This window comes from Balaenoptera borealis (assembly GCF_965194805.1).
Source record: "Balaenoptera borealis genome assembly, chromosome: 7".
NCBI lineage: Eukaryota > Metazoa > Chordata > Mammalia > Artiodactyla > Balaenopteridae > Balaenoptera > Balaenoptera borealis.
In genome coordinates, this window is record NC_138864.1 from 125082963 (window position 1) to 125103244 (window position 20282).

Genomic DNA, 20282 nt, shown 5'->3' on the forward strand with positions numbered 1-20282 from the left:
TTATATAAAATAGATAATCAACAAGGACCTACTGTATAGCACAGGGAACTACATTCAGTATCTTGTAATAACCTATAATGGAAAAGAATTTGAAAAATAATATATATATGTCTATTTGTATCACTTTGCTGTACACCAGAAACTAACACAACATTGTAAATCAACTATACTTCAATTAAAAAAAAGATCAGTATGATACCAATTGTGTGATTATATGTGTATATATTACATATGGAATATATATTATACATATGATATGTTATAATACAATTATAATGTATAATAATATATGTAAGAAAAAAATAGGTTGTTTTAAAGAGTTAAAGGAAAAAATTAATTTTAGATACTAGCCATGAATTAGCATTCATATCTGAAGGTATATTTTTTCCCCTACTTACAATAGTTCTAATGACAAAAATAAAAGGTAGGTGAAACTTAGAACAAGCAAGGAAAGTCGTGGCCTTAAGCTTCCACCAACGGCACTCGTGGCCCTCAGGGAGGGGGACATGCAGGGACCAGCTTCGTCCAGCTACCAGATGGAATGACTCCTAGCAGACTACAGGCATGCTGTTCTCTCTCACAATTAAAAAAAAAAAAATGATTTTATTTTATCAGCCATTTCCCCTTTCCTTTTCTCTCCTTTGTATTAACCACCTAGAAAGAGTCGTCGGTTATCACTCTCTCCAGTTCTGTTAAACTGTTCACTCGACTTTAAGCTCACTGCAGTCGGGCTTTGCCCTCCCCGCTAGGTTCACACTGTCGTGTCCAGTCCTCAGTCCTAGTCTCACGTGGCCTGTCAGCCGTGTCCATGCTGCTGGCCTCTCCCTCCTCTTTGACGGGCATCTTCCCGTGGCCTCCAGACCACCAGAGCCCCCAGCCCTCGCTCCTCCTTCACCGCTGGTTTATTCCATGCCCTTTGCTGATTCCTCCTCTTCCCCCCGACGTCTCACTGCTGAAGTGCCCAGGGCTCTGTCCTCTTCACCTCCCCTCGCTCACGGAGTGTTTCTCATCCACCTTGTACTGGTGACTCTCAGGCTCTGACCTCTCTCAGAATACCAGACTCACCTATCCCGCTGCCTACTGGCATCTCCACTTGCATGCTGAACAGACACCTTAAATATGTCCCAAACTGAATCTTCCCACCAAAAACTTGGTTCCACCTGTAGCATTCCCCGTCTCAGTGCATGGTAACTCTAGGGATTTCCCTGGCGGTTCAGCGGTTAGGACTCCGTGCTTCCACTGCAGGGGGCATGGGTTCGATCCCTGGTCGGGGAACTAAGATCCCACATGCTGCAATGTGGTCAAAACAAACAAACAAATCAGTGCATGGTAACGCTATCTTCCAGGTTATCCAGGCCAAACTTCCTCCAACCCGCACATCCCACCCATAGCAAATCTGCTGGCTCCATCTTCAAAACCTATATAGAATTCAGCCACATCTCATCTCCTTCATTGCTGTACCCTTATCCAAGATTCCATCATCTTTCTCTGGGACCACCACAACAACCTCTAACTAGTCTCCCTACTTCCACCTTTGCTTGTTGATTAACTAATTTATCCCTAACACATCATAATGGCTTTACATAGACTTTTTGGAACAATGAATGAATGGATCTGTAATTATTTTCAAACTACATAGTTTGGTTTTATTGGGCTCTGCTGTTGGTGCACCAAAAAAGATGCTATGTAACATTATGGTTTTCTAGAAGTAAATATGACAATTAATGCCTTTAGGAAGGGAGATCTCTAAATTCCCACTACCCAATTCAATCATCATCCCTGTGGGAAGCTCACATACTAAAGAAAATTTTCCCTGTCACCAAGACAACGTTTTAGAATAGATTGCTTACAAAATTTGATGAGAGCTAAGTTAAAGCTATTGTTGCCGTTTTACCTTACTAATTTTACATACTTCAATGTATATTAAGATAATTTTGGTGTTAGTTAATATGGGTGTTTTCAGTTTTTAACTGTTATCACTAATATTTAATATAGTTTTGGCCAAAATCCACAATGACTGAATTTATGGAATAAATTTAATATTTGTGTGTCCTTTCTAGGTCACCTGCAATGGCTGGAGGAATTTTTGCTATAAACAGGCATTATTTTAATGAAATCGGACAGTACGACAAGGGCATGAATCTCTGGGGAGGAGAAAATTTGGAACTTTCACTAAGGGTAATTCAGACTTTTTGTTTTAAGTAGTTACCTTTGTACATAGAAAGTAAAATCTAACTTCAGGTCATGTAATATGCTGTGGGAACTACGCCCTGTTTCCCTACACAAGCATCTGGTGCCATTCAGGTGCCACGTGAAGTAAATGATTTATGGGATTCCTTACAGAAATGGAAAACCTTTAACAAAATATCAGATTTTCTTACCTATGTTATTTCTAATATATGGTATGTCAAATTAATGTGATATTTTTACCTATTTGTGGAATCTCTTTTTTATTATTCTGATTGTCTTGGTATTAGTAGTGTGTTGAAAAAACACAGGATTAGGAGGTAGGGGACTTGGGTGTCACTGAATATATGGGGTATGTTAGGTCTCAGTTTCTCCATCTGTAAAATGAGAGGATTTGGTAGAAGATGTCTAATAAGTTTTCTCCTAATTCTTAAATCCTGAGATACCTGCTACAACAGGGATGAAACTTGAAAACATTATGGTAAGTAAAAGAAGCCAGACATAAAAGGCCATATATTTATGAGTCCATTTGTATGAAATGTCCAGACTAAGCAAATCCATAGAAACAGAAAATAAATTAGTGGTTGCCAGGGGCTGGGGGAAGAGAGTGACTGCTAACAGGTACCAGTTTTCTTGGTGGGGTGGTAAAATATTCCAGAACTAGATGGTGGTGATGATTGTACAACCTTGTGAAAATGCTGAAAATCACCGAGCTGTAGACTTTGAAGCGTGGATTTCTGGTGGTGTATAAATTATATCTCAATAAAAATAATAGATTTAGTTTTTTAAAAAATCTTATGATATTAGAACACTAGACATTAGGGTGAGTCTCAGCCCTACCACTTACTTGCTGTATGATCCTTGGCAGGTCATTCATTTTTCTAGTTCTCGGTTTCCTCATCTGTCAAACAGGAATAAGTAAAAACGCCATTCTCAGAATTTTATAAAGATTTAATGTGGGAATTCCCTGGTGATCCAGTGGTTAGGACTCCCTGCTTTCACAGCTGAGGGCCCAGGTTCAGTCCCTGGTAGGGGAACTAAGATCCCGCAAGCCGCATGGCGTGGCCAAAAAAAAAAAAAAAAAAAATTAATGAAGTAATAGAGGTGGAGAATAAGGTACAAAGTAGATATTCCTGGAGAGTCTGAAGAAAACACTGAGCTATTCAAACGTTTATCATATGTTAATCATAGGTAATTTTTTGTATTTGACTGAATTCTAATAGATTTTTATAATGATCATTTTGAACTGTGCATAAAAATCTGGGCTGTGAGCTTGCCATCATTGCCCTTCACATTTTTTTCTCCCTTTTCTCTGCTTTGTCTCTTTTCCCAACAGAGACAACTGGGTGTAGAGAAAACAGCTTCATTTATGACTAAATTCCTATTCTCTCTGAGCTTTAGTTTCCTTACAAGTAAAATGAAGAAAAAAATTCTCTCTCATACAGGGTTGTTGTAAAGATAAGAGATTATTTATCAGAGCTGATAAATAAGTGGCAGCCATTATTGTTCTGCTTTAATTTTGCCAACTGCTCTTTATACTCTCTGAAATCATCTGCAGCGATTATACTTTGAATTGCGTTTCTCTTAGCATGTATTAAGATGTTCACCAGATTTGCTTTTTGTGTTTTTCCAATTTTTTTCTGCTTTGGATTTTATGTCCCTCTTCCTTTTGTTTGGCTGGCTACTTTCTACATTTTTTTAAAGTTAGTGTAAGCACAGTCTTCTCTCGTAATGCTTCAGATACCTTATTTTGAATATAAGAATATCTAGAGCAATATATTTTTCCTTCAAGTCCCTATTTGGCAGTATCCTATAAGTTCGTTATTTTCATTGCTTTTTTATTTTCCTACTCATTTGTTCCCTTCTGATCCAGGCATTATTTTTATTTATTTATTTATTTATTTATTTATTTTAAAACATTTTTATTATAAAAGTAATACAAATAGAGAAAAACTAAAATATTGAAGAAAGACAAAGTCATCCATTTCCTGCCCTGCCATCCTATTATAACCAGTTAGTAATTTATTTTGTCATCTTTTTATTATATACTTGGTGTGTTATTTATAGCCATAATCATATGCATTCATACACTTTTGTATCTTGCTTTTTGTTACTAAATATTTTCTCATGTTTTTCAGTATATTCATTACTAATTTTTAATGGGTACATAACTTACCATTCATTAGCTATATATGTTTATTGACTATTTCCCCAGACCAGGGGTTGGCAAACTATGGCCCTGCATTTGCAAATAAGTTTTATTGGAATACAGCCATATCCATTCATTTAGATACTGTCTATGGTTATTTTTGTCTTACAAACAGCAGAGCTGAGAAGTTGTGAGAAAGCCTATATGACTTGAAAAGCCTAAAATATTTCCTTTCTGGCCCTTTCCAGAAAAATTTTGCTCACCCTTGCCTTAAACTTTTAAGTCATTTATAATTTGGACTATTATATGCCCCACAATGTCACTTGAAACATCTTTTGCATATAATTGTTTATACTTTAGGCAACTTAATTGGGAGGTATTAACAAAAGTGGAAAAACTGGGTCTACTTAAGAAAGATGTTTTTAAGGTTAACACTGTCCCCTACTATATCCCTTGTAATAATCTAGCTATGATACAGTACAGGCGGTGGTAATAAGAATGGAAAAAAAATACTCAGTACTCTTGTAGGTAGCAATTCTCTGGTTCCTATTAATCTAGACATGTAATTTTACACTCTGGATGAGGATATTTTTAGTTTTGATTTAAAGTCAACCAAAGAGGGAAGTAACAGTAATTGCAACATGAAAAAAACCAGTTGAAAGAATACTTTCTATTGGGGATGAAAAAGCAGACTAAAGTAAACTCTCCAGGTATCAAAGTGTGCATGAACTGCCATTCCAGGCTAGCTGTAGTGACCAAAAGGCACTGAGAGGGTTGAGTAAGGGAAAGAGGTGGCAGCCTCAGCAATGTTCTACCCTTCTGAACACACCCTAGGCATAAACTTTATACAACTATAATTAAACTGTCTCCAGATGAGAAAGTTCTAGAGCAACTAGCCTGTATTTTTGAATAAAATTAATTCTTCTATCTGGGAAAGTTTTATTCTTGAAAAGAAAACTTATGGAATGGGCCCAGCTAAATCAACCCCGACTAGCTCTGAGATAAAAGATGAATCAGGCTGAGGGGTCTCAATCCAATCTTGTGTGAATAAAGCAAGCATCAGGAATTATAGGTGTCATCTTCTAAGGGAAATATTCTGAGGCTCTGGCAGCATAAATCCATCAGTAGATTTGTAATAGACTATTGTGGAGTCAGACTACACTATGGTGGAAGTAAAAGACATCGGCAGATCTGGATCACCTTGCAATTTTCGAGATGCCTTCAAGATCTCCCTTATCCTTTTATGGCTGAGGGAAGCACTGACAGGTGTAGGCACCACCGTCTGTAACCCTTCTCCTTCTCAGTACCAAGAAGGCAGATGATCTGGAGATCTGGTAATCCCATAGAGTTTACTTCATGTGCCAACTTTTACTCTCCATGAGGTCCAGGTAAACCAAGAATGCTATATAAACTTGGGTGGCATCTCCTATATCTAATTCCATCATTTCTAAATACTTAGGGTGCATGTCCATCCAGGCGTCCTCGGGGGCCCATGAAGGGGCGCCGCAGCTGTGATCGCCGCCCGGGCGCACATCGCTGCAACCCGCGGTCGGCTGGGACTCACCGCGCTCCTCCATGCCCTGCCGTCCCAGGCATTATTTTTTAATTTTATTTATTTTATTTTTATTTATGGCTGTGTTGGGTCTTCGTTTCTGTGCGAGGGCTTTCTCCAGTTGCGGCAAGCGGGGGCCACTCTTCATCGCAGTGCGCGGGCCTCTCACCATTGCAGCCTCTCTTGTTGCGGAGCACAGGCTCCAGACGCGCAGGCTCAGCAATTGTGGCTCATGGGCCCAGCCTCTCCGCGGCACATGGGATCTTCCCAGACCAGGGCTCGAACCCGTGTCCCCTGCATTGGCAGGCAGATTCTCAACCACTGCACCACCAGGGAAGCCCCAGGCATTATTTTTGTAACTCCATGCCTCTGGTGCTTTTTATTGATTGGTTGATTATTCTCATTTTATTGCATTGCTCTCTGAGAATGAAGCATATGAAATAGTCTCCCTTTCAGGACCTCGTAACTTAATAAGCACATTCTTGTGTCTGAGAATAGAATCTATTTTGTGAATGACATGTATTTAAAAAGTGAGTGTAGAAACTTACACAAGCCTCTTAGATAGCCTCATCCACCAGAGGGCAGACAGCAGAAGCAAGAAGAACTACAATCCTGCAGCCTGTGGAAAAAAAACCACATTCACAGAAAGATAGACAAGATGAAAAGGCAGAGGGCTATGTACCAGATGAAGGAACAAGATAAAACCCCAGAAAAACAACTAAATGAAGTGGAGATAGGCAACCTTCCAGAAAAAGAATTCAGAATAATGATAGTGAAGACGATCCGGGACCTCAGAAAAACAATGGAGGCAAAGATCGAGAAGATGCAAGAAATGTTTAACAAAGACCTAGAAGAATTAAAGAACAAACAAACAGAGATGAACAATACAATAACTGAAATGAAAAATACACTAGAAGGAATCAATAGCACAATAACTGAGGCAGAGGAATGGATAAGTGACCTGGAAGACAGAATGGTGGAATTCACTGCTGCAGAACAGAATAAAGAAAAAAGAATGAAAAGAAATGAAGACAGCCTAAGAGACCTCTGGGACAACATTAAACGCAACAACATTCACATTATAGGGATCCCAGAAGGAGAAGAGAGAGAGAAAGGACCAGAGAAAATATTTGAAGAGATTATAGTCGAAAACTTCCCTAACATGGGAAAGGAAATAGCCACCCAAGTCCAGGAAGCGCAGCGAGTCCCATACAGGATAAACCCAAGGAAAAACATGCTGAGACACGTAGTAATCAAATTGATAAAAATTAAAGGCAAAGAAAAATTATTGAAAACAGCAAGGGAAAAACAACAAATAACATACAAGGGAACTCCCATAAGGTTAACAGCTGATTTCTCAGCAGAAACTCTACAAGCCAGAAGGGAGGGGCATGATATGCTTAAAGAGATGAAAGGGAAGAACGTACAGCCAAGATTACTCTACCCGGCAAGGGTCTCATTCAGATTCGATAGAGAAATCAAAAGCTTTACAGACAAGCAAAAAGCTAAGAGAATTCAGCACCACCAAACCAGCTCTACAACAAATGCTAAAGGATCTTCTCTGAATGCGAAACACAAGAGAAGAAAAGAACCTGCAAAAACAAACCCAAAACAATTAAGAAAATGGTAATAGAAACATACATATCAATAATTACCTTAAACGTGAATGGATTAAATGCTCCAACCAAAAGACACAGGCTTGCTGAATGGATACAAAAACAAGACCCATACATATGCTGTCTACAAGAGACCCACTTCATATCTAGGGACACATACAGAATGAAAGTGAGGGGATGGAAAAAGATATTCCATGCAAATGGGAATCAAAAGAAAGCTGGAGTAGCAATACTCATATCAGATAAAATAGACTTTAAAATAAAGAATGTTACAAGAGACAAGGAAGGACACTACATAATGATCAAGGGATCAATCCAAGAAGAAGATATAACAATTATAACACCTCAATGCATAAGGCAACTGCTAACAGCTATAAAAGAGGAAATCGACAATAACACAATAATAGTGGGGGACTTTAACACCTCACTTACACCAATGGACAGATCATCCAAAATGAAAATAAATAAGGAAACAGAAGCTTTAAATGACACAATAGACCAGATAGATTTAATTGATATTTATAGGACAGTCCATCCAAAAACAGCAGATTACACTTTCTTCTCAAGTGCGCACAGAACATTCTCCAGGATAGATCACATCTTGGGTGATCAAACCTCAGTAAATTTAAGGAAATTGAAATCATATCAAGCATCTTTTCTGACCACAACGCTATGAGATTAGAAATCAGTTACAGGGAAAAAATGTAAAAAACACAAACACATGGAGGCTAAACAATAGGTTACTAAATAACCAAGAGATCACTGAAGAAATCAAAGAGGAAATCAGAAAGTACCTAGAGACAAATGACAATGAAAACACGACGATCCAAAACCTATGGGATGCAGCAAAAGCAGTTCTAAGAGGGAAGTTTATAGCTATACAAGCCTACCTCAAGAAACAAGAAAAATCTCAAATAAACAATCTAACCTTACACCTAAAGGAACTAGAGAAAGAAGAACAAACAAAACCCAAAGTTAGCAGAAGGAAAGAAATCATAAAGATCAGAGCAGAAATAAATGAAATAGAAACAAAGAAAACAATAGCAAAGATCAATAAAACTAAAATCTGGTTCTTTGAGAAGATAAACAAAATTGATAAACCATTAGCCAGACTCATCAAGAAAAAGAGGGATAGGATTCAAATCAATAAAATTAAAAATGAAAAAGGAGAATTTACAACAGACACCACAGAAATACAAAGCATCCTAAGAGACTACTACAAGCAACTCTATGCCAATAAAATGGACAACCTGGAAGAAATGGACAAATTCTTAGAAACGTATAACCTTCCAAGACTGAACCAGGAAGAAACAGAAAATATGAACAGACCAATCACAAGTAATGAAATTGAAACTGTGATTAAAAATCTTCCAACAAACAAAAGTCCAGGACCAGATGGCTTCACAGGTGAATTCTATCAAACATTTACAGAAGAGCTAACACCCATCCTTCTCAAACTCTTCCAAAAAATTACAGAGGAAGGAACACTCCCAAACTCATTCTATGAGGCCACCATCACCCAGATACCTAAACCAGACAAAGATACTACAAAAAAGGAAATTACAGACCAATATCACTGATGAATATAGATTCAAAAATCCTCAACAAAATACTAGCAAACAGAATCCAACAACACATTAAAAGGATCATACACCATGATCAAGTGGGATTTATCCCAGGGATGCAAGAATTCTTCAATATACGCAAATAAATCAATGTGATACACCATATTAACAAATTGAAGAATAAAAACCATATGATCATCTCAATAGCTGCAGAAAAAGCTTTTGACAAAATTCAACACAGATTTATGATAAAAACTCTCCAGAAAGTGGGCATAGGGGGAACCTACCTCAACATAATCAAGGCCATATATGACAAACCCACAGCAAACATCATTCTCAATGGTGAAAAACTGAAAGCATTTCCTCTAAGATCAGGAACAGGACAAGGATATCCACTCTCACCACTATTATTCAACGTAGTTTTGGAAGTCCTAGCCACGGCAATCAGAGAAGAAAAAGAAATAAAAGGAATACAAATTGGAAAAGAAGAAGTAAGACTGTCACTGTTTGCAGATGACATGATACTATACATAGAGAATCCTAAAAATGCCACCAGAAAACTACTGGAGCTAATCAATGAATTTGGTAAAATTGCAGGATACAAAATTAATACACAGAAATCTCTTGCATTCCTATACACTAATAATGAAAAATCTGAAAGAGAAATTAAGGAAACACTCCCATTTACCACTGCAACAAAAAGAATAAAATACCTAGGAATAAACCTACCTAGGGAGAGAAAAGACCTGTATGCAGAAAACTATAAGACACTGATGAAAGAAATTAAAGATGATACCAACAGATGGAGAGATACACTATGTTCTTGGATTGGAAGAATCAACATTGTGAAAATGACTATACTACCCAAAGCAATCTACAGATTCAATGCAATCCCTATCAAATTACCAATGGCATTTTTTACGGAACTAGAACAAAAAATCTTAAAATTTGTATGGAGACACAAAAGACCCCGAATAGCCAAAGCAGTCTTGAGGGAAAAAAACGGAGCTGGAGGAATCAGACTCCCTGACTTCAGACTATACTACAAAGGTACAGTAATCAAGACAATATGGTACTGGCACAAAAACAGAAACATAGATCAATGGAACAAGATAGAAAGCCCAGAGATAAACCCACGCACCTATGGTCAACTAATCTATGACAAAGGAGGCAAGGATAGACAATGGAGAAAAGACAGCCTCTTCAATAAGTGGTGCCGGGAAAACTAGACAGCTACATGTAAAAGAATAAAATTAGAACACTCCCTAACACCATACACAAAAATAAACTCAAAATGGATTCGAGACCTAAATGTAAGACTGGACACTATAAAACTCTTAGAGGAAAACATAGGAAGAACACTCTTTGACATAAATCACAGCAAGATCTTTTTTGATCCACCTCCTAGAGTAATGGAAATAAAAACAAAAATAAACAAATGGGACCTAATGAAACTTAAAAGCCTTTGCACAGCAAAGGAAACTACAAACAAGATGAAAAGACAACCCTCAGAATGGGAAAAAATATTTGCAAACGAATCAACAGACAAAGGATTAATCTCCAAAATATATAAACAGCTCATGCAGCTCAATATTAAAGAAACAAACAACCCAATCCAAAAATGGGCAGAAGACCTAAATAGACATTTCTCTACAGAAGACATACAGATGGCAAAGAAGCACATGAAAAGCTTCTCAACATCACTAATTATTAGAGAAATGCAAATCAAAACTACAATGAGGTATCACCTCACACCAGTTAGAATGGGCATCATCAGAAAATCTACAAACAACAAATGCTGGAGAGGGTGTGGAGAAAAGGGAACCCTCTTGCACTGTTGGTGGGAATGTAAATTGATACAGCCACTATGGAGAACAGTATGGAGGTTCCTTAAAAAACTAGAAATAGAATTACCATATGATCCAGCAATCCCACTACTGAGCATATACCCAGAGAAAACCATAATTCAAAAAGACACATGCACCCCAATGTTCATTGCAGCACTATTTACAATAGCCAGGTCATGGAAGCAACCTAAATGCCCATCGACAGATGAATGGATAAAGAAGTTGTGGTACATATATACAATGGAATATTACTCAGCCATATAAAGGAATGAAATTGGGTCATTTGTTGAGACGTGGATGGATCTAGAGACTGTCATACAGAATGAAGTAAGTCAGAAAGAGAAAAACAAATATCGTATATTAATGCATATATGTGGAACCTAGAAAAATGGTACAGATGAACCGGTTTGCAGGGCAGAAGTTGAGACACAGATGTAGAGAACAAATGTATAGACACCAAGGGGGGAAAGCCGCGGGGGGTGGGGATGGTGGTGGGATGAATTGGGCGACTGGGATTGACATGTATACACTGATGTGTATAAAATTGATGAGTAATAAGAACCTGTTGTATAAAAAAATAAATAAAATAAAATTCAAAAATTAAAAAAAGAAAAGAAAAAAAAAATACTAGGTGAATAAACAAAACCAGAAATGGTGAAGTGGCAATATTAACATAAAATTGTCATTTAAGATTAAAAGCAATAAACAGAAAATAGATATTATATAATGGTAAAAGGCTAAATACTAAAGGCTTTTAAACAAGTAAAATATTTGCTTTAAGTTTGCTTTTTAACTTTTATAATTCTCAAATCCAATAATTTTTCATATAATTTTTTTCTAATAGTTTTATGACATCATTGTTTATACTTAATTCTCTACTACATTTAGACTTTGGTGCATGATACGAGTTAAAGTTCTGCATTTTTTTCAAGTTGTTAATCAAGTGACAATTATGAAGAGAAAGAAACGGGCACGACACATTTTTTAACAAATTAAATTATCATATATACTTAGGTCTTTCTGTGTTCAACTGATCCATCTGCCAGTTGTTGAGCCAATCACGTGCATTAATATTTTCTGTAGCTTTACGATAAAGTCTATTAATTGGTAGAGTGAGTCCCTTGTTACTCTTCATTTTCAGAATTTTCTAAGTGTAATTTGTTCTTCTCAATCACTTCAGCAATTTCAAAATCAATCCCTAAGATTTTGAATGGTGTTGCATTATATATATAAATGAATTTTAAGACTTTTAAAGGAAATACTAATGAACAATGAATATTTCAGAAAAATACTGATTTACTTCTAATCAAAGAAACAAAATCCTGGGGATTCAAAATTCCACCATTAAAAAAAAATTTTTTTTTAATTGAAGTATAGTTGATTTACAATATTGTATTAGTTTCAGGTGTACAGCATAGTGATTCAGTTTTTCTTTTTCAGATTATATTCCATTATAGGTTACTACAAAATATTTGATATAATTCCTTGTGCTGTACAGTAAATCCTTGTTACTTATCTATTTTATGTATAGTATAATAGTTTGCATCTGTTAGTCACACAATCCTAATCTGTCCCTCCCCCACTCCTTCTCTCCTTTGGTAACCATAAGTTTGTTTTCTGTCTGTGAATCTGTTTCTGTTCTGTATATAGATTCATTTGTATTATTTAAAAAATTTTATTGAAATATAGTTGATTTACAGTATTACATTAGTTTCAGGTGTACAGCATAGTCATTCAGTATTTTTACAGATAAGTCTCCGTTAAAAATTATTACAAGATAATGGCTATAATTCCCTGTGCTATACAATATATCCTGCTTGCTTATCTATTTTAGACATAGTAGTTTGTATCTCTTAATCCCATAGCCCTACCTTGCCCCTCCCCCCTTGGTAAGCACTAGTTTGTTTTCTATATCTGTGAGTCTGTTTCTGTTTTGCATATACATTCATTTGTATTATTGTTTAGATTCCACATTACAAGTGATATCATACAGTTAAAAAAAAAAAAAAAGTGAGTGTATTCCTTATCTTGGCTTTACCTTCCCTCCAGACAGCAAATAACAGCAAACTTATTACTCAAGTGCACTCATTATCTTTGCTTCAATATTTTCAGCTACTTGATTCCAAATGGCCCCTTCATACGTTTTAAGTATGCTTGGCTCTTTCTTTTTGTAAACAAACATGTAAATTAATAAATAGCTAGGCACTCTCTTGACACCAGCAGCCCTCTCTACCCAAGTAACCTGGTTTTTCCTAAGGGAAGATCAGCTACACCTGCATCTACTTCATTTCTCACTCACTCTTCATTCCAGTAAATCAGTATCCTGGAGGCCCTCAGCATCCTTCCTCTGACATCATTTACGGCACTGTCATCAGTTTCATATTCGTGTCCCTGATGGATGGCTTTTGGTCTTCCGTGTGCTTGAGGTTACTGTAGCATTTGACATGGTACACCAGTCTTTTCCAGAAGTTTTCTTGTGTTTTAGGGCAAAATCCAAGAAAAGCCCCTTGTATCGCTCAGCTGTTCTCAGTCTCCTTCACAGGAATTTCTTCTGTGTGTCTCTTAAACATGGGTGCTCGCAAGACTGCTCCTCTTGTCAACCCTCTCTTCTTACCCCACGTGCTCTTCAGGGCTCAGGGCTGACATGTAGCCGCTCTGCACCTGTGAAGCCATGCTTGTTGTTAACTTAGTGCACTCTTTCCTTATCTGATGGGAAAGAACCGCTACTCTGAGCCAGCCGAATACCTCCCACCTGCCGCCCACCACGCCTCCCTTCTCCACATCGCAGCCTTCCCATGGCCCAGAAACAAAAGTGGTAGCACCCGGCAAGGCAGGACCACCAGGACCTGTGGCGGCTCCTCTATTCTCTTCGGCCAGCGCCTATGCTGTCCGCTTGTTAATACTTTTCATAATATACTTACATCAACTCCCATGGCTGTAACTAACACCTGTATGGTGGTCAGACCCAAATCTCGTTTCAGTTTAGGGCTCTCTTGAGTGTTCTAGTTAAGTTCAGTGTTCAACACAGCCATCGTTTAAGGAGCACCTCCTGCATCAGGCTGTGTCACATGCTGGGCATTCAGAAGACACAATCCTCATTCATTCATTCATTCACTCATTCAGCAGTATTTATTGAGAACCTGTCACATGCCAAGCACCGTGATGGGTGCTAAAATACAGTACCACTCAAAGCAAAAGTGGTTTCGAATGACATAAAGCTTCCATTCTATCAATATCTGGGGTAGAGTGAGATGAGTAGTTATTTAGTTTTATTTCTGATAAATGCAATGAAGGGGAAATACAGAGTACTGTGTGATCATATAAAAGGCGAACCTAGCCTTGTCTTAGGGGAGGTGTGTGTCTGCCACGGCAGAAATGGCATTTAAGTTGAGATGTAAAGAATAAAAATGTATTTCATTTTCAAGTTCTTATTATGTGTGACATGCACTGCTCTGAAATATTACAGATATTAACTCACTTAATCCTCATAATAAACCTGTGAGGTAGGTACCAGCATCATCTCCTGTCTATAACGGGGAAACCGAGGCACAGAGAGGTAGTGTGACGTGCCCAAGCTCACAGCAATCATAAGTAGTGTGCTCCAAACCTATCGCTTCCTGCCTTGTATGATCTACTCAACTTCAGATCTTGAGACCCTCCCCGCCCCTCAGCTCGGGTTTACCCTGTTTCTAAGTCACTTCTCTCTAAGGCTGGCTATATGTTGGAAGCCTCCAATGCCCTGAATTTGTTTTAGTTGCTCTGAGCTCAGTGTTACCATTGCTCGTGGAGAATGATGACTCGCTGGGTGCCCACGGAGCTGCAGCTTCACTCCCAACCTTGGAATAGGCCTCATAACCAGGCTCCAGATTAGCATTCCTGTTTCCCTGAGAGAGCAGACAACCTACTCTGTGTCTGGCCACACTGCCCCAGGGTTCCATCCTGGTGTCCCCCAAGGGGCAAGATACACTCCTGCAGGAACCGGGGTCCTGCCCTACACTTGGAGGATCACCTACCTCACCCTCCAGACTGAGCCTCTTAGACACGGGTGCCAGCTCAGATTCGGCCCAAGGTTGCTACATCCCTTGGATGCTGTGATTTGAGAGCAAACCACACGCCTGCGGTAGAGAGAGGCTGAAGCCAATTCTCCTGCGTTGACACAGTAGAGGATTAGGCAAGTTGCTCAGCACCCAGCCCCCTGCTCAGACCGTGGCTCTCCACTGCCTCACTGGGTTACTTTTCTTGGCCCATCTGCTCAGAATTTCCACCCCTAAGGGGTTTCCCCAAGTCCCTCTTTCTCTGCTCTCTCCACCTTCTCCATAACCTCATCCACATCACGTTCCCATGATTAACAGATGCTGATGACACCAATTCTCGCTCCTTCCCAGTTCCTTCTCCTGAGTCACAAGCTTGTGTGGCCAATCGCCTACAAGTCACCATGGCAGGGATGTCCCACAGGTATGCTAAACCCAAATTCCTCCTCCCACGTTCCCTCTGTGAGTGGATGACATGCTACCCCTCCCCCACCCCGCCAGTTATCTGCACACATGCCCCATGGAGAACCTCCCTGGACTCCACACTCCCTCTCCTGCCCACGTTAACCTCACCCTATCTAGGCAGTTCTACCTCTAAATCATCACCTGCCTCTGTTCACTTTCCTCTTTCGCCACCGCCGTAACCCATAGCTACAGCTTTGATGTAATTTCTTCAGGAAGACTTTCTTGACCTTATCTTCCTTACCCGCCCCCCGCACATAGACACACACACCCAAGTCTGGGATCCGATCCCCTCCTCTGCACGCTTCCCCCATCACAGCACTTACTGTGCTGTGTCACAGTTGTCTCCTGTCAGTGTGTGCAGGGCAGGCAGTTTAGACACGCAGCCTGGGTGGTGGCACGTGGTACCATGTTTAGAAGAACCCCGCACTTGGCTTAATGCTCTGCTGTTGCCATCTTGAAACTTTTCATAATTTTTGAACCTGAGACCCCATTTTTATTCCGTGCTGGGCTCTGCCAGTTGTGTGTTCCCACCAGCTGTAAGCTCCATGAGGGCAGGGAAAGATCTGACTTGTTCAAAATGCGTTCTCAGCACCTGGTACTTTGACTATGTAAAAAGTGGTCGAGAAATATTTGAACCACTCAAGAGTCTAAAAGGCCCCACGTGTAAACGATCAGAATAATAGACACCTTGCAGTGGTACTGTGTGCATTCACCGCGGCGATGGGCATAAGGCATCTAACGCAGCTTCTGCCACCTAAAGTGCTCCCAGCCAATGTTCGTTCCTTTCTTTTTATGCTACAGCTGCCCCAGAGTTCTAATTTAAAATGGTATCTGGGCAGCAGCCTCTCCTAACTTTCTACTAAGATATTTACTGAGACTGGAAAAGATGAGATCCCACTAGAAATTAAAATGAATAGGCAGCCTGAATCTGGGAGGCACCCCCATAACTGTGAGGCCAGCAAGGTGGACTGAGAAACTCCTACCCTGGCTTTGTCGCATGATGCACCCCTGCTTCCCCTCACAAATGCAGATGACAGACAAAGAGTAAGAAGATACTCAGTAATGCGCCAGTTTCTGCCCACTGACTTGGAAAGCGGACAGCCTTCCAACCCATGTGTGTCAGTGGAGAAGGCCAGTGAGGCTGGACCAGAATGAGTGAGGAGAGAACAGCAAGACTAAGCTGGAGAGGGAGGCAGGGGCGGGACTCTGCAGGACCCTGTAAGGATTTAGATGTGTCTTACGTGCAAGGAAATGCCACCGGTATGTTTTAAGCAGGGCAGTGACAGTGGCTGTGGAGGCTGACGTAGTGGAGGATAAGCTGGCAGACCAGGAGGTTCTTACAATAACCTGGACAAAGGGTGACAATGGACGGAACCAGAGCAGTAGCAACGGCGACAGAAAGAACTGGACAGATCCCAGGCATATTTACAAGTAGAATGGACAGAACCCGGAGACGGACCAGCTACGTGGATATCGAGAGAAAGGGGTGTCATTAGTCAGCTAATGCCACGATGATGCTTGTTACAAACTAGCTCTGAACTGGGTGGCTTAGAACAAGAGCATCTGTTTTTTTCTTTCCTGTGTCTCTGGGTTGGCCAGCATGGCTCTGCCTCGGAATTTACACTGGCAGGGCTGGGCTCTGGGCTCTGAGTTTGGTCAGCTCTGCTCGTCATTCTAGTAGCAACTCTGGGCATATTCTTCTCATGTTGATAAGCAGGAATGCAAAAGTCAAGCCAAACCACACAGCATATTTAAGACCTCCACAGGCATCATGTCTGCTCACGTTCCATGGGCCAAAGCATGTCAAATGGACAAGCCCAAAGTCAGTGTGTCAGAGAAGTATACTCTACCCCTTAGTGAGGGGTGGAGAGTGAGATAATATTGCTGAACAGTATTTCCATCTATCACACCAAGTTTCTGGAATGAGCAACTCAGTGGATGGAGGTCCTGTTTACTTAATGAGTAAAACTGGTTAAGAGAATTATGTTCCCTCATGTATCAGTTAGCTTTTGCTGTATAACAAACTGTCCCAAAAATACAGTGGCTTAAAACAACAATCAATTGTAAGTCCTCAAAATTCATTGGATTGCTAAAGTGGTTCTTTTGGTCATAGCCAGGATGGCTGGTTTCTACTGGTATTGCTTACACATCTCTGCTCATCGGGAAGCTCAGCTGGTGCTGGCTCATATGGGATGGCCTCATTTACATATGTGGACATTGGCCCAATAATAGGTGGAACAGTGGCGATGACCAGGTCATTTGTCTCTCATTGTCAGGCAGGCTAGTGAGGCTCATTCACAGTGAAGTGGTCACAAGGTTCTCAAGAGCAGCAAGAGAAGGCAAGTCCCAAAGTGCTACAAACACTTTTCAGGCATCTGTTTGCATCACGTTTGTTAACGTTGACCAATGCAAATCACGAGGCCAAGACCAGATTCAAGAGGTGGAGAAATAAACCTCACTTCTTGATGGAATGAAGTACAGAGTTACATTGCAATTAAGTGTGCATGTAAGAATGAAAAGCATTTGTGACCACACTTGCAGTCTACCGCACTTCACTACAACAGAGATACACTCTCATTTACAAAACATGAACTCTAAGCACTCTACAAGTATCAGATTTTCTAATGCTCATAACAATCCCATGATGCAGGTACTGTTATCATTCTCATTTTACAGGTGAGGAAACTGAGACACAAATGGGTTGAGTAACTTCAGTAACTTGCCCCAGATCACACAGCTCATAGGGGATTTGAACCACACTGAGTGGCCCCAGAGTCTGTGCTCTGCACCACTGCACTACACTAACTCTTGATGGGATACTCTGCTCTCTCGTCATCCTCTTCCTCCTCCAATAATAATAATAATAATAATAATAGAAACTGGGAGCTGGACAGACTACTTCCAGCAGTATATCTGAGAAAGAAAGCTGACCATCACCCACATGAACAATGAGCAGAGCAAAAGGCACGTCCAGATGGATCATGTTTCCCTTTGAGAATGAATCAAGAAGAAAAGAGCAACTTTGTGGGTCCTATGAAGACTGGGCTACATTTCAATAGCTTCCCTCAATTTGATTTTTGAGAAAGTTTTTAAATACATTTTTTACTTGTATTCCTCCTTTATCACTTTGGTTACTTGACTTCTGTTTTCTATTCTATACTCATAGCCAGATTTCTTTTTTTAATACAGAAGCATTTCAAACGTGTAAGAATGTACCAATAATAATAGATACTTCTGTATCCATTCTAATTATTAAACAGATATTAATGATTTTCCAAATTTCTTTAAGTTCTCACTTTTAAAAAAGAGAATAAGACATTATAGGTGGCTAGCTTTTGCTGCATAACAAAGCACCCCCAAGTGGTAGCTTAAATGAGCATCTATTTAGTTCTCAATTCCAGATGAAAATGAGAGTCAGAGAGGATACGTCTGATCATAAGCATGTGGCAGAGATGATAAAAGAACCTAATTCTTTGGACTTCTGGTCTAAGGGTTTTTCTACTGAGCCATCCATTTTAGAGAAGGAATTCAATGGATATGTTTCTAGACATTCTGTGGGGATGTTTCTGGGTATTTCTAAAGAACTCTAGAGGTTAGTTGCACCAGTCAGTAGGTCTCATGTTATGTCAGAAGTTCTGCCTTTCCATTTTCTTTAACATAATCCTTTCTGACTATCTGAGTGATATATTTCACCATAATACTTCTGAGTATTGTTTTCAGTGAGTCTTATTCTCCTACTACTGTTCCCTAAATGATTAGGTGAATCCACCTAAGAAAATATCTATAAAACTGGGATATATTACCTTGATCAATTAGAACAGTGGTTCTCAAACTTTAGTGTGCATCAGAATCACCTAAAGAGCTGGTTAAAACACAGATTACTGTGCCCCCAGACCCAGCCTTCCTAGTTCTGTAGGTCTGGGTGGGCCCAAGGATTTGCATTTCTAAGTTCCTTAGTGATGCTGATGCTGCTGGCCTGGGGACCATGCAAGAATCACTGAATTAAAGAGAAGAGTCATGCAAGTGTACTATACATAAGATTTATGTTACAAGCATATTTTTTGTGGTATTATCTATAATAATCAAAATCAAAAACTACCAAAATGTCCAACAATACAAGACTTTTAAAATAACTTCACATAATATCAAATGAAGAAAAGCAAGTTATCTTAATGTGTGTATCTCTGTATGTACACATACATACTTGGATTAATATTGACTGACAAAGTGTTAAAAAGCAAAAAGTTATTTTTACTTTTTTCTGTGTGCTTTTCTACATTTCTTAGTTTTTCGATGGTCATATTTTGCTTTTGTGTAATAAAAAAAGTTATTAAAAATAAGCGTTAGGGCTTCCCTGGTGGCGCAGTGGTTGAGGATCTGCCTGCCAATGCAGGGGACACGGGTTCAAGCCCTGGTCTGGGAAGATCCCACATGCCACGGAGCAGCTGGGCCCGTGAGCCACAATTACTGAGCTTGTGCGTCTGTAGCCTGTGCTCCGCAGCAGGAGAGGCCGCGATGGTGGGAGGCCTGCCCACCGCGATGAAGAGTGGCCCCCACTTGCCACAACTAGAGAAAGCCCTCGCACAGAAACGAAGACTCAACACAGACATAAATAAATAAATAAATAAATAAATAAATAAATAAATAAGCGTTATAAAGTGTTTTAAGTATAAAAAAGATGAATAACTGAATTCAGCCATGATTGATATTTCTCTTATTACTTGCTTATATCCAGCAATACTTGATCACCTCAGAAAATGTTACTCTCAGAATATTGTTTGAGAATATCCTAAGATAAAATATCTTGTCAGTCTTCATACATAATCAGCATCAGAACTGGTCACATACAAGCGAGGCAGGATCACTTAGT

The 20282-nt window shown here is 39.5% G+C and overlaps 1 protein-coding gene and 1 pseudogene across 2 annotated transcripts in view; one reads left to right on the forward strand and one right to left on the reverse strand.

Annotated features, from left to right (window-relative positions):
* Window positions 1–20282, forward strand: part of GALNTL5 (polypeptide N-acetylgalactosaminyltransferase like 5) — a 110851-nt gene that overhangs the window by 83121 nt on the left and 7448 nt on the right. Inside the window, exon 7 of the mRNA XM_082398980.1 lies at window positions 2061–2178. Coding sequence (XP_082255106.1) covers window positions 2061–2178 — 118 coding nt within the window. The remainder of the gene's footprint in view (window positions 1–2060; window positions 2179–20282) is intronic.
* LOC309631986 (tRNA-splicing endonuclease subunit Sen15 pseudogene) lies at window positions 2209–5933 on the reverse strand (annotated as a pseudogene). Its single transcript has one exon. The product of its transcript is annotated as a tRNA-splicing endonuclease subunit Sen15 pseudogene (transcript).